The 13,593-nt window shown below is 30.1% G+C and overlaps 1 protein-coding gene across 1 annotated transcript in view; it reads right to left on the reverse strand.

Moving 5' to 3' along the window:
- Positions 1-786: 786 nt before the first annotated feature.
- Positions 787-13,593, reverse strand: part of LOC144853444 (protein O-mannosyl-transferase TMTC1-like) — a 46,482-nt gene continuing 33,675 nt past the window's right edge. The window contains exons 9-19 of the mRNA XM_078711143.1: positions 13,177-13,298; positions 12,121-12,288; positions 9,978-10,091; positions 7,665-7,814; positions 6,617-6,828; positions 6,182-6,317; positions 4,454-4,598; positions 3,832-3,969; positions 3,510-3,635; positions 2,998-3,075; positions 787-2,743 (exon numbers count right to left, since the gene is read on the reverse strand). Coding sequence (XP_078567269.1) covers positions 2,600-2,743; positions 2,998-3,075; positions 3,510-3,635; positions 3,832-3,969; positions 4,454-4,598; positions 6,182-6,317; positions 6,617-6,828; positions 7,665-7,814; positions 9,978-10,091; positions 12,121-12,288; positions 13,177-13,298 — 1,533 coding nt within the window. The 3' untranslated portion in view covers positions 787-2,599. The remainder of the gene's footprint in view (positions 2,744-2,997; positions 3,076-3,509; positions 3,636-3,831; positions 3,970-4,453; positions 4,599-6,181; positions 6,318-6,616; positions 6,829-7,664; positions 7,815-9,977; positions 10,092-12,120; positions 12,289-13,176; positions 13,299-13,593) is intronic.

Here is a 13,593-nt window from a genome sequence, read left to right on the forward strand (position 1 = left end):
AAAAGCACCAATTCAACGGGACTGTCTTGCTGGGATGTATAGCAAACTAAACATTTATACAAATCAAATAATTAAATAGTTTTAAAATAGTGTGTACAATAAAACTAATTGTACTGTAATTTTGTAATGTGATGACGCAAATGTTCAAATGTGTGTATAACACCTAAATAGATTTAATTGGACGATTGTGGGTCACATGTTATAAAATAAGTGCCCCATTTTTACGCCCACATAGCATGGTGTATTCCTACTTTTGAAGATCAGCATAACAACAATGCTTTGCTCAAGCTCCCGCGAGAGAACGGTGTATACTTCACTATATTTTCACTTCGGATTTCACCTCATGAAATTATTTGTACCATCACACTCATAAACATTTATTATTTGTATTATTTCATTGTCAAATTGTCTGAATATAACTTATCATTGTGATAACAATACAGCATCTATACTTTAAACATTTAAATGTAAAAATTAAATAACAATAAAATTTATCAAGAATAGATATTATCTAAATTATAATAATAATTAATGAATATAAATTTTGAAATTCCTTGAAAAAAAATTCCAAGAAACTACCAAGTTTAAACAAGTATATAAAAATATTAAAATAAAATTATTTAAAGATTATCAAAGATCTCAACAAAATCTTTTCATCTTAAAAAATGAACAGATATACTAGACGTAGAAGACATAAGGATAAAATGAATATATTACATACAATAGATATTATATAAATAAAAAAGTATAATGTAGAATATAAGCTAAAACTAAATTAAATGTAACAAAATGAACTGTGCTTTTTAATAAATATGAATACAAAAAAACAATTTTTATATTATTATTATTCTTTTTAAATGGATCTAAATCATATTGCTAAATAAGTATATTTATGATAGAAAAGTATTACATTTAGTAAGAATAAGATACTGTATAAAAATAGATATTATGACTAAATTCACAAGTACATATATATTTCCTAAAATAATGTTCTAGAATTTTGATATTGCAGGGAAAAGCATCTAAATAGTATATATATATTATTATTATAAAAAAATATTACACCATACAAAATAAGGTAAATGAATTACAAGAACTGCTACTTACTAGAATCTATAGGTGGAAACATATTCATACAAAAGAAAAATAATAATAATCTAATGAAGGTATGAATAGCCATCAGGTTATCAGACACGGATTAAGGCGGGGGATAAACAGGTTTTAGCTCCACCTAAAATTAAACAGCCATGTCTTTTTAAAGTAAAATAATATTATTATATATCTTTATTTTTCTGCAACCCGACGGATACTTTTTATCATTTATTAAATATTTAGCACTTTAGCACTCATCTATAAGGCTGGATCCTCCCTGGTTATTATATAATAAAAATAAACAAAAACATTTAAAAATATATTGATATAAAGTTTTCTTATGTATTTCTTGATGTTTCGATATATATACCTCGATCGTTCGAGTGAGAATGCAGGAAGTCCAGAAACTTGGGGAATGAGTGAGATTGGGTTGGACTATAGTCATGTACATCATTTAAAAATAAATAATATAAATAATACATAATTTATAAGATTGTATATAATATCAAGGTTATATGAATGTTGAATGAACCAGTATGAATGTACAGTATTTAAGTACATCGAAAAACGAATACAAATAACACACACGTCATTCTAGTAATATAATATATTCCATGTTTCATCATTAGGATATTGCAGGGTAAAGGAACCAAAATAACAATTAAAACACATTTTTCAAAGACTAATAAAATAGCAAAATACTAAAATATCAAGGTTATGTTGGCTGGAGGTTAAAACGAAATAGGTTTTTAAGAAACAGGTACAGAATTATGCGATTGTAGTTTTGTATTGCACTTATAGCTTTTAAACTTAGTATAAAAAACAAATACCAACCTGTATTTTTAAAATGACAAAAGTCATACATTTACTGTATAAATAATTTTCAAATTTGGTAAAAAAAGGAAAAACCTTATACTTGCACTACACCTTGCTTATGACATGAATGTGTGTGATTTTGAGAAATCAATTGTTGTATCTTTAAGGCATATTTAGATACTATGGATGTATCAATAATCAATAAAATAAATAATGTCAACAACACATGGTTTTACTTTTCAGCTTTCGTAACAATTTTTAGGCTTACATTTAATAGTAGTTTTATGAAACAATTAGCTTGTTTCGAAGTTAAAAATAACATCCGATATACAGTAATTTTAAATTTTGCAATTTTAAATGCATGAAATTACCTAATTTAAAAACAATTTTAAAATTTCATTGCATAATTTAAAAATATTTTATTGAATACATTTATTCTGCATCTTTTCTACTTAATTTTGTTTTCTATTTTTATCATTTGCGTTAATTATAGTGTGTGATGTATAATAGTTGTCTTTGTTTTTTTTGTGCCACTGTTAGACAAGTAAAATTTCAAATTAGGATCATTATTATAATATCTGGGCTTTTTAAAATTATTGTGTTGTAGCAAAGGTTTTATTGAGTTTTCATGGAGAATTAAAAACAAAAATTCCATCCATAACAACTTTAACAAAACGTACTGCTTAAGTCATCAGGAACCTTGATTGGGTTTTTGTTTCTTTTTTAATGCCAACTCTCTTCGTTCCAACTTCTTTATATTCTGTAAAAGGATGTCATTCTTCGGGTCCAGTTTGTACGCTGCTTCGTAATGGACTCGCGCTGATTTATAATCTCTCTGCAAATAAACATAAAACGTAAATTTGAAAACGATGACAGAGAAAATAGGAATAGGGGCTTGGTTTACAAAAGAAAAACCTTGAAAGAAAAATGAATAAGCTTATGTCTTAAATTGTCTCAATCTTAACCCCCATGGGCCCTTTATCAAGGTTTTACAGTGGATAAACAACAGAGTACAGATATACTAGTCTTAAGAATATGGAGGTATAGTATAAAACAGCAAATATATGCTGACAATAAGTTTGTACTAACCGTCATGTGATACATAGCTCCCAGGTTCATTTGTGCGATGCTGTTGTTAGGGTTCAAATCTGCTGCCTCTTTATAACTCTAAAAATTACATTAGTGTTATAACAAATTTTAAAACAACAATATAACAATTTTTCAAAATTGTTCTGGGGGTCAATGAAGGTCAACTGCGAGATTATTAGCAGAGTGAACTTTAGAAAACAAGGTATTGAAGAGTTTTATGAAGAATAATTCTCTACTGGGATCATAGGGTTATCGGAATGTATATTTTGCATTTGTTAAATTTTCACACGAGCACACAAAATAAAGTCAATGAAATACTGTATCAAAGATTTCTTGGAGCCAAAAAAAAATACAACAGGAATGCTTGTTCTACTTTGGAAATGGTTAAAGTGAAAGGTCTAGACTTTTAGGCTATAAATCATTATCTTTAGTGTCCTGAATAACATAAAATGACATAAAACATAACATAAAAAAAATCTTAAGATTATTAAATACTCCCACTTGGTACATACCATTAAAGCTTCTTGTTTCTTATCCAAGTCCCTATAATGATTGCCACGTTCTAGTAGTAGTTTACTCTTGCTTAGACCTTCCATGTTTGGTTCCAGCTTCAATGCAGCATTGATATGCTGTAAGGCCTGAGAAAAGAAAATAGACATGAAAAGAGACTGTAATATCACTTGAAGTTTGAAGCCCCACAAATAAAGAAAGCATGGAAAGCAAAGAAAACAAATTAATTAAAAAATGATATTCTTTAATGAAATCATTTTACCTTATTTACTCACATTATCTTTTTGAATATAGCTTTTAGAATGAAATCCAGAATGTACATACCTGTTGATGGTTGCCAGTGATACCATAGATGCTTGATATCTGCTGATGTGCATCACTGTAATTTGGATGTTTTGCCAAAACATCTTTTAAGATTGTAATAGCTCTGCTCATGTTTCCCAACTTAGCTATTACTTGGGCCTAATGACAAAAAAGACAAATAACTATATAGAAATATTTAGGTATATGCTAAAGGATAGATAAATTTGAAAGAGAAAAACACTAAAAAGACCATTGATAATGTTTTGAGAAATAATAAATATCTAAATTTGTGGTAAACTCAATACTTTGCTTGATATGCGAATCCATGTGAATGTATTAATGTATTAAGCTCTGTCTACAATATCAAACTTTATGTAAAAAAAGAAATGTGGTGTGCTTATATATGGGCATGATGATGTCATATTACTACCATATATGGGCATATCACTACCATATATGGGCATATCACTACCATATATGGGCATATCACTACCATATATGGGCATATCACTACCATATATGGGCATATCACTACCATATTTGGGCACAAATAAAGTTTACACAGAGCTTTAGACATCTTCAATTGTGTAGTGGTCACTCTGAAAGCACCAAGCTATCGCTCCACTACCAATTCTATACTTACATATTGAGTATTTATCTCTTTACTATCTGGATCTATACCAATAGCTGTTTCATACAAAGACTTTGCATCTAGAGGGCGCTCTGTGTTAAAGTACAAGGCACCGAGAGACTTCATCACTTCAGTGTCACTGTTTAAATTCAAAACTCTGGAAAAACGCAATGTATTACAAGTCACAAACAAGGTCATTATAATAAATAATTGTTTTATTTTCATCAATGATACTTACTATCCGTAAATATTTATTGACTTAAGTGAAATACTCTCAAATCTTAATATAAAGGAAATATCGCACTTAAGTGTGATTGGTGAATATGACCACTAGTCTATTGACTGTCTAATTTATTCATATCTGCCATAGCTTGTGTCTTTAAGTAAGACAATTTTTCTTGATTTGTCCCTCCCAAAGCTGAAGCATATGGAGGAAGGATGAACTCAACCATTTAAAACTACAAATCAAATCTGGGGATAATCTACCATACTTTAACCACATGTAGTAGATAAGAGTGAATGTCCTATGTTTAAAAAAAACTACACTACAAATATATTTATTGGTAATGTTGGTAATAAAATTGATTAAAGAATCATGTTGTAACATATATATGGTATTTTATTATGACAACTGCTTCCTATAGTAGAATTTCAAATTAGTACAGTTGTTTGCAGACTTAGCGAAATTAAAAAACCTGTGGATCTATAAAACTGGAGATATCAGATTTATAAATCAACATTAATACAGCTGCCACTCTGTAATTGAACAAATCCCACATCACCATTCAAAGAAACCGAAATATATCATTTCACGATAATATGGTTAAGAATTTGATTAATTAACAAGTTTAATGTCAGTTATTGAACTTAAAAATGGCAATAAAGCACAGGTTGGTAAATGACAGTGTCGTAAATGACCTACAGCTTTCTGTTTAAAATTGCTTCCTAAAATGTAAGATTCCGTGCTAATCTAGGCCGGTCCAAAATATGTAAAATCTGGTGTTCTGAATGCAATCTTGATACTAGAGTATTTTTCAATCATCAACATTTTTATTCCATAATCAAAATAAAACCATATACAAATACAATAAAAATAATATGATAATGGAAATGGATACAAAATAAGCACAAGTGCTTTAAGCATGTAACCCTAACAAAAAAGAACAAATATTGGTCCAAAAAAAAAAAAACAAAATAACAAAATGTGATTACCCCTATTAAGGGTACACCTTCGGGACCCAACAGGAGGAACACTTAATAGAAGTGTTCCCTGAATAAGGATTGGTTGTTGTGTCAAAATGTTTGTTCTTTTCACAGAAAGTGCCCACTTAAAAGAAAGTCCCAAATGAGGGGATACACTGTGGAGTTTCCAGTTTTAGGAGGGTTTCCATTTTTTGGAGTGCAGGTAATAATTATTGCAGTTCACTGATGCTATGCAGTACATCAATAGATAACGGAAGAATGGCTATCAGCAAAATATTACAGTACACCCTCTATTTTCATGAAATGGAAAAGTCACTACTACAATTCTGTATTCTTGTACTTTTGTGATGTCAGAAATGAAATTACCAAAAAAAGGTGATAACAAAAGTAATCTATATATTTAAAATTCAGCATCATGAATCATGATGAGGGATGGATCATTACATTTAATTTTCATGTTGATAAAATATATTTCCTGCTTGTCATAATATAGTATAATACTATCAAATAAGTTTAAATAGCTAGAAAAAACATTACCGAATGTACAGATCTTCAACTTCTTCAGTATGTCCAAGCTTACGTAGCGCCCTCGCTAGATTCACCATAGCAACTGTGTGGGTAGGTTGTAAAGACAGACAGCGTCTATACTGCTCAACAGCCTCTGTCCATTCATCTACAAAATATAATATTTACAATTTACATAATATAGAAAGAAAGTATGAGAATGTCCGCAACAGTGTTCAACTCAAGGAAGTTAGTTTTGTATACAATTAAAATAGACAAACACTTTATTTTCATATTACATACAAGAATTGCAGGCCTAACAGTGTATCAAACACCTTCCAGTCTCTCAAAAATACTTTCACTTTTAGTACGATAATTAAAAACCAACTGTAGACATTGAAACTCCTCGGTATCAAACATTTGCCTCATTTAAGCCAAAATTTACTTTATATGATATCATTCTCTCACCTATACGAGACAGAAAGGAGCCATAGTTATTGAATGTGTCTGCATTATCTGGAGACAGAGTGACAGACTTCAAATAATGTTTACGGGCCTCCTTAGGGCGCCCTAAGTCAAGCAGTAATGTTCCCAGGTTAATGTGGGCATCACTGAAATCTGCATTGATGCGAAGACTTGCTCTGTATTCAGCTTCCGCCTTGTCGTAGATCTTCTGATCCCTGTGGGAACAATCGTAGAATTAGAGTGAGTTATTCACACATTTCTTTTAGGTGGATTACATATCGTGAAGAAGCATGTCTCCATACTGCACATACACATCATTAAAAAAAATTAAAAACAATATAATATATTATCTCCAAGAAAATGTAATAAGTTTTTTTGTAGAATTTCAACATCACACCATAATAATATTTTAACCAAAAATTTGGTTGAAAACAACAAATTATCTGATAAAACCAAATAAAGATAAAAAATAGTCAACCTGAAGCCGATTGCCTGGCAGTTTATGGTTAAATTTAACTGTTTATTGGATATTTTTTTAAATTTTGTTCAACCAGAAGCCCAATTGTCTGGAATTCAATAGGTTGTTGGTTAAATTTAACTGTTTATTTTTTTTCAATTTCCTCTGCCAACAGAGACTAACTTTTATCAAAACTACAAAATAGCTTATTAAAAGCTTGATTTTATACATTTTATTTTAAATGCTTTGGGGAACAATACATCTTTATCCAAGGTAACTTTAAATGAACAGAATTCACTATTGTTAATACAGTAGAACTCCTCCTTTTGAGATACCTTTATTCTTCTTCAAACAGGGGCCACAATACGTGGTGTGTTAATTGTCATAAGGAATAACATAGATTCTATATTTTTATTACCGTTTACCGCTCGTCTGTGAAAAATGGCCTTTAAAGGGAAATCCCCATTTAGAGGTTATTTTGTTTATTTTTGTTTGGGGTTCTATTATACTTCAATAGTTTCATAATTTATAATTATAATTAAAAATGGTCTTTTTATGTTTTTACTGAAAAAATGTATTGCATATTAAACCTACCTAAGAACATTAGCTAGATTGAAGTGAGCTCTTGCATGCTGAGGGTTGTTAACGATGGCATTGGTGAAAAGAGCCTTTGCTACATCCGGCTTCTCTGTGATTAGTAATGTGCCTAGGTTGTTACTAGCACTGGCATAATTTGGATATAGCCTAGAAAAAACAGATAGGATATTACATTTTAAAAAGAGAGAATACTTAAACACTCATTTATGAATATTGGAGGAAGTCAAGTCCTGTCATTTAGTAATAATAATAATAATATACCACATTTATATAGCGCCCTTTTCATGAAAAAACATGCTCAAAGGCGCTTTACATAGATACATCAAAAAACAGGCAAAAAGTTACATAGATACATAGATATATTTGTTTTATTATGTAATTTTGTGACTTATATATGTTATCCTTTGTTACAATTCTCTTCACCTGATGATGGGCTATGCCCGAAACATGTCGTAAAAATAAATCTATATTGAGGCAGTTTTAACTTATTTGATCTTGATTTTTTTCTATATCCTGCCTATGCAGCTCTTTGATTTAGATATATAAAAGTATGGATACAGTTTAAAATAAATCTATTTAAAAAGTTAGTTAAAATTTATATTCAGTTTCATTATTAAAAATTTGGCTTATTATATACCGTTATTATAAAATCATTAAAACACTTATATATTAAAAAAAACAACATTAAAAAGTATGACAAATTAGATTAGAATAAGCATTTTGTCACCTCTTAAAAAATACCATTATTATATAGATCGTTAACATTTAAAATACAGTTTATAAATTTCAACATAAAAAAATACAACATTTAAAAGTGCGAAAAATAGATTTTTTCAAATACCATTGTTATCTAAATGATTAAAAGTACTATAATTATATATTTATACTGTATATTTACTATCATTTTAATTTTTAAACATCGAAATAAAACATTATTCAGGATTTGTTCTAATGTTCTAAATGACAATGACAATTTTACAACTCCACTCCCAAAGAATTGTAATAGGACTTTGTTTATGTAGAGCATCTTGTGTATATGTTTGTCTTGTGAACAGGATTGCCACCTTTAAGAAGGATAGTGAATTTTAAGAACAGAATTCATGCAATGGTTTATTTAGGCCATAGTCAATGTACTTCCACAATCCAGGTTGTGTTTGTGTAAGATGCAGTTGTTAATTTCCTGGTTGAGTTTTGTATGTTTTGTTTATGGATTTACTATCCAAAATAAAGGAAATGAATGAATTAACTCATCCAGTTCACTTGATGATACATAAGACAGTGTAACAATAAGGGTGATGTTGTGTTATTCCAACTGATTCTTTACGATTCCATAATGGGGCCTTTAGATAATGACGATCTTTAGACAAAATTATGGCACAGTTAAAAATAATCAAATGAACCTGATACTGTCAACCAAGCATGAACACTCCAAGCTACTGCTACTGCCAGCTTCTTATAAATTACATAACATTATGTGTATAAAAGTATCTGCTTTTGAAATTTCCATTTAAAACCAAAATAAAAGTAATGACAAAAAACAATCTCAATCTCAAAAAATCAAAATAAAGAGGAAAAAAGGCCATAGATTTTTACTGTCAAAATGGCCAATATTAACATATCATCATAAGCAAATATAATGACTTACACTGTCCTTGGGTGGCCAATTTACTTATAATTTAAGTCTTTCTCATTACTTTTTGTATCATTAAAAATGTCATCAGCTAACTGATAGTCAAGCCCAATAACACCTAGGATATTGCATGAACAATGCTATCTTCACCATTAGACCTCGTTATCATGCATAAAAGAATTGGGAGTTATGAATAAATAGCACATTTGGGGCTATTAACTTGTCATGCGAAAAAAAATAACTTTTGCTCATTATTCATTGAAAATGGAAAGGATATGGTTGCACTATGACACAATAGTTTTTGCACTAACACATCTACATCAAGATACTGTAGGTGATGGGTCTGTTGAATGTATTCAATTTTTGATGCTTATATAAATACTTGTCTCCCTCTAATTTAAGACTATACTGTACAATCAAACTTTGCAAATGAAGATAGGAGACCTGCATGGGTCTGGTTGTTAATGAATGTATTAAATGGTTGATGCTGATCCATATGAATACTTGTTTCCCTAAAAATCATACATTCAAACATTCTCTCTTTTTTTCTGCAACTACAGGAACCACGCCCCCCAACAGGGGTCTGATTTATATGTAAAGGATACTAGACAGAGTGTTTTGGATTTGCCAGATACAGATCACCGACTCAAACTTACGCAATGGATGGATAAAGCACTTACTTAAGTGTTATTTTATAGTGGTGTATAGCCTCTTCTGTTCTATGCACATCTTTAAGATAGTTAGCATAATTGTAGTGTGCCTTTGCATTATGCGGTAACGTCTCAACACCAGACCTGGTAAGCAGAAAGAAAAATCTCAATTTGGTAAAAAGGTTCTATAACAACAAAATGGCTATTCACAGAACACCCAATTCTTTTAGATCACATCCCTTGAAAACATGAAAATGTATATTTGATTTTGTACTTTGTGTCTATGTGATGAATAAACTATTAGACTGTACTCTGGTTAGCTTCAAGTCAAATAAATTTTTGTACTTTCGTTTTAATGTTTTTTTGCAATGTGATTCGAATTTCAATTTATACACATCAAATTCTGGGAAAATATATTGTATAATTTGACTTCATTTAAAATTGGTATTTCATTTTGTGTTGGCTTTTTAAGTCTAGGTTGTCTGTTTTTCCTCATAGAAGTAATATTTTTTTGGCTTCTTAAATTATCAAATTGTCAAAATATTGACAATAAGTTTTAGCTCAAAATCTATAAAATAATAATTGCTTTTTGATTTTTTGACAATCTTAAGCACACAATTGTTTTTTGTCATAAATTGTAGAATGAATATGCAAATATATTCATAATATGTTCAATGGCTCACAAAAGCCAACATACATCAAACTAATAACCCAATAGAGAATTTGATAGTTAAAACGTATATTGTATATTTTCACATTGTGATCATGATTTCATGAATAACCTTTTGAATGATGTTTGAATAAATCCAGTATAAAAATGGTTTACTTTGTTTTGGTGAGGGGGAGTAAAAATAATAACTAATGTACTGTATAGTGATGATGGTCTGTCATTTAACTCATAACACCATAGTTAATACTTATATACAGTAATTTTTAGAGAGCATATAAACCCAATTTTCCACTAGGTGAATCTGTTTGCGCGAATCGCCACGTCAGCTTATATGCATGTGCAGAGAGGAATCTGGAAGATGGAAACTTGAATACAAATGCGTAAGCATGAACATATTCGGAAAATTGGCTTTAGGCTCTCTTTAATCCTTAAAAAACTTTTTAAATTGTTAGATAAACGAAAAAGCTTGTTGGAAAATGAAAGTATTTTGTGTCAAAAGAGTTCAAAGTAGCACACTGTCAAATTGAATTTGGTGGGAAAGCTTCTAGACCATAAGATCTAGAAGATCCAGTGGCTGGCAAATCGGCATACAACCTCAAATAGGTAGCGTGCCTTGTATGCAAAATTAGTTGGTGTGAAAATAATGTTTAGCAGTTTAACTAACAGTACTCTTTTGTTGCTTTTTTTTAGTTATAGTAGAACACTGTAGACTCTTACCATAAATTTGTATTAAAATATTTTTCTAAAATTTCAATGTACTGTACCTTCTTGTGAGTTATGTCAACACATTTGTCAATGTGAAAACATAAACAGCCCTTTGGCACATATTACTAATTTTATTTTGTTCTATACATGACATACTGAAGAAAGTGTAAGAATGTTGAAAATGTTCTTAATATTCGTAAGTAGGAATGTGACCCTAGAAATGGCATTAATAGCCAGGATGTTTATATATACTTTATAACGTTTAAATTGATTGTTTTGATACGTGACTTACGAAAATAAACGTGTAAATTTGCAAAATGTCCAAAACGACTAAAGTAGCTGTATATTTCTACATTAATGAGATATTGGTTCTGATAAGAGAGCCTTAGAAGTTGACATTAATTGCCAGGATGCGTACTCTAATGTTCATAATTATTTCATTAGGTTAGGAATAAAATATCAAACCATTTCTGGCAATATGTCTTATCTACATCATTACATTTTCATACCATTTTGGCCATTACAATATTACCTTGTATAATTAAAATATTAACAATATTTATTTACTCATTTATGTGGGCACGTGGATACGTTTCTTATGCTTGACAGCCACTATAGTAATTTTATATATGTAATTTTATTTCAACAAACCACTAGATCTCACATGCTAACATTACCGTAGCTTAAGTCTTTGCTTTTGGCTAGGTGATGGTATTGCTATGATAGGTCAGTATTTGAAACGTGGAATGGGTAAGCATGCGACCACAAAGTTTCAGTGCTACTGTTGGTAGCCCTCACCTGAATAGAGACTCTCTTGAATGCCACACAGAGTTCCTGACGACTGTCCTCCATGCAAACATGGCAACAAGTAAAAGGACGGAGAAAGTGATTGCACTTGATAGTGGTTTACCAACTTTATTGCACAAGTTCCACAAACCATGAACAAGAAGAATACAGTAGCCCATACTGAAAAGAAAGACAGAACATAATACTACTAGGCCTAGGATTATTTTTATATCTACAGCACATGCATTGGGGGAGGTGTCATCACCCTGGACTTGAAAGTACCAGTTGTCTACAGAAGTTTACTTTAACTTGTTTAATCTTTCCCATTACAGTGTACAGGTAGTTCACAATATTTATAACATAAACGACACAGTGTTATTAGAATATAAACCTGAAAACAAATTAAGTAATAAAATCTGTTTAAATATCTTTGACATTTTACAGAAACAAATTTGATTTATCTATAATATAAAATCCTAGTATAAACACATCTTTAAGGCTGATATGATACTTAGTTTAGATAGGCTGCTCTGTTCATATGAATCCAGAAGACATCAACACTCTTATCCCCTTGGGATATGCTAGGTGTTTTCATAATGTAGCTTGATGGAATTAAATCCACTCCTTACGGATGTTTTGCGGATATCAGTGAAATGAATTCTATCCATTTTTTTACTTTTAACTCACTTGATTGCGATAATTATACAATGGTGATAATTTCAGAAAAGTTCATATGTTTTAATAAGTAATGAGGTTATACTAATTAGAATTAACTCCTCTACGGTCTGATAAACAGGCTAAGCAGATATAAATAATAATAATATGCTTTATTTAAACACGGAAACTTTGCTCAACTAGCAGTTGTTTATCTGCAAGGCCGTGTATAAAAACAAAAAGTTCACAAACAAAAATCTTAACTACAATGCATTATACTGAAATATAAATACTAATAAACAATCTTAATTTGATGTTCAATTACTGTATGCTTAAAAATAGCAAATAATAATAATAATAATAAAGGAGATTGTTTGTAACTTCAAATATCTCTGGCAGCACCTACGTTCTTACCTTGGTATATATAGAATCCTTTCTGCTATTACAAATCCAACTCTAAAAAATAAATTGGATGCTGGCAGAAACGGAATCGCAAGTACTACTAAACCCATTAAAACAGCACGTTGAGAAACACCCTAAGAAACAAAAAATGTATTAGTATATATTGTGTGTTATGTTTGTTGTTTGGGAGTATGTTTCCATATGTGTTTGGTCCAAAAATGACTGGGGTAATATGCACAGACCCATTAAAACAGAACGTTGAGAAAAACTAAGAGAAAAAGTATGTATTATAGTTAGTACTGTAGTGTATTGTGTGTTATGTTTTTTGTTTGGGAGTATGATTACGTGTTTCTCAACATTAGGCGCTTAATAAATTTATTATTATTATATTCTAATGATATCGTTAGATCACAGTGCTTTTTTTTTTAC

This window comes from Antedon bifida, chromosome 1, assembly GCF_963402885.1.
Source record: "Antedon bifida chromosome 1, ecAntBifi1.1, whole genome shotgun sequence".
NCBI classification, from domain to species: Eukaryota; Metazoa; Echinodermata; class Crinoidea; order Comatulida; family Antedonidae; genus Antedon; species Antedon bifida.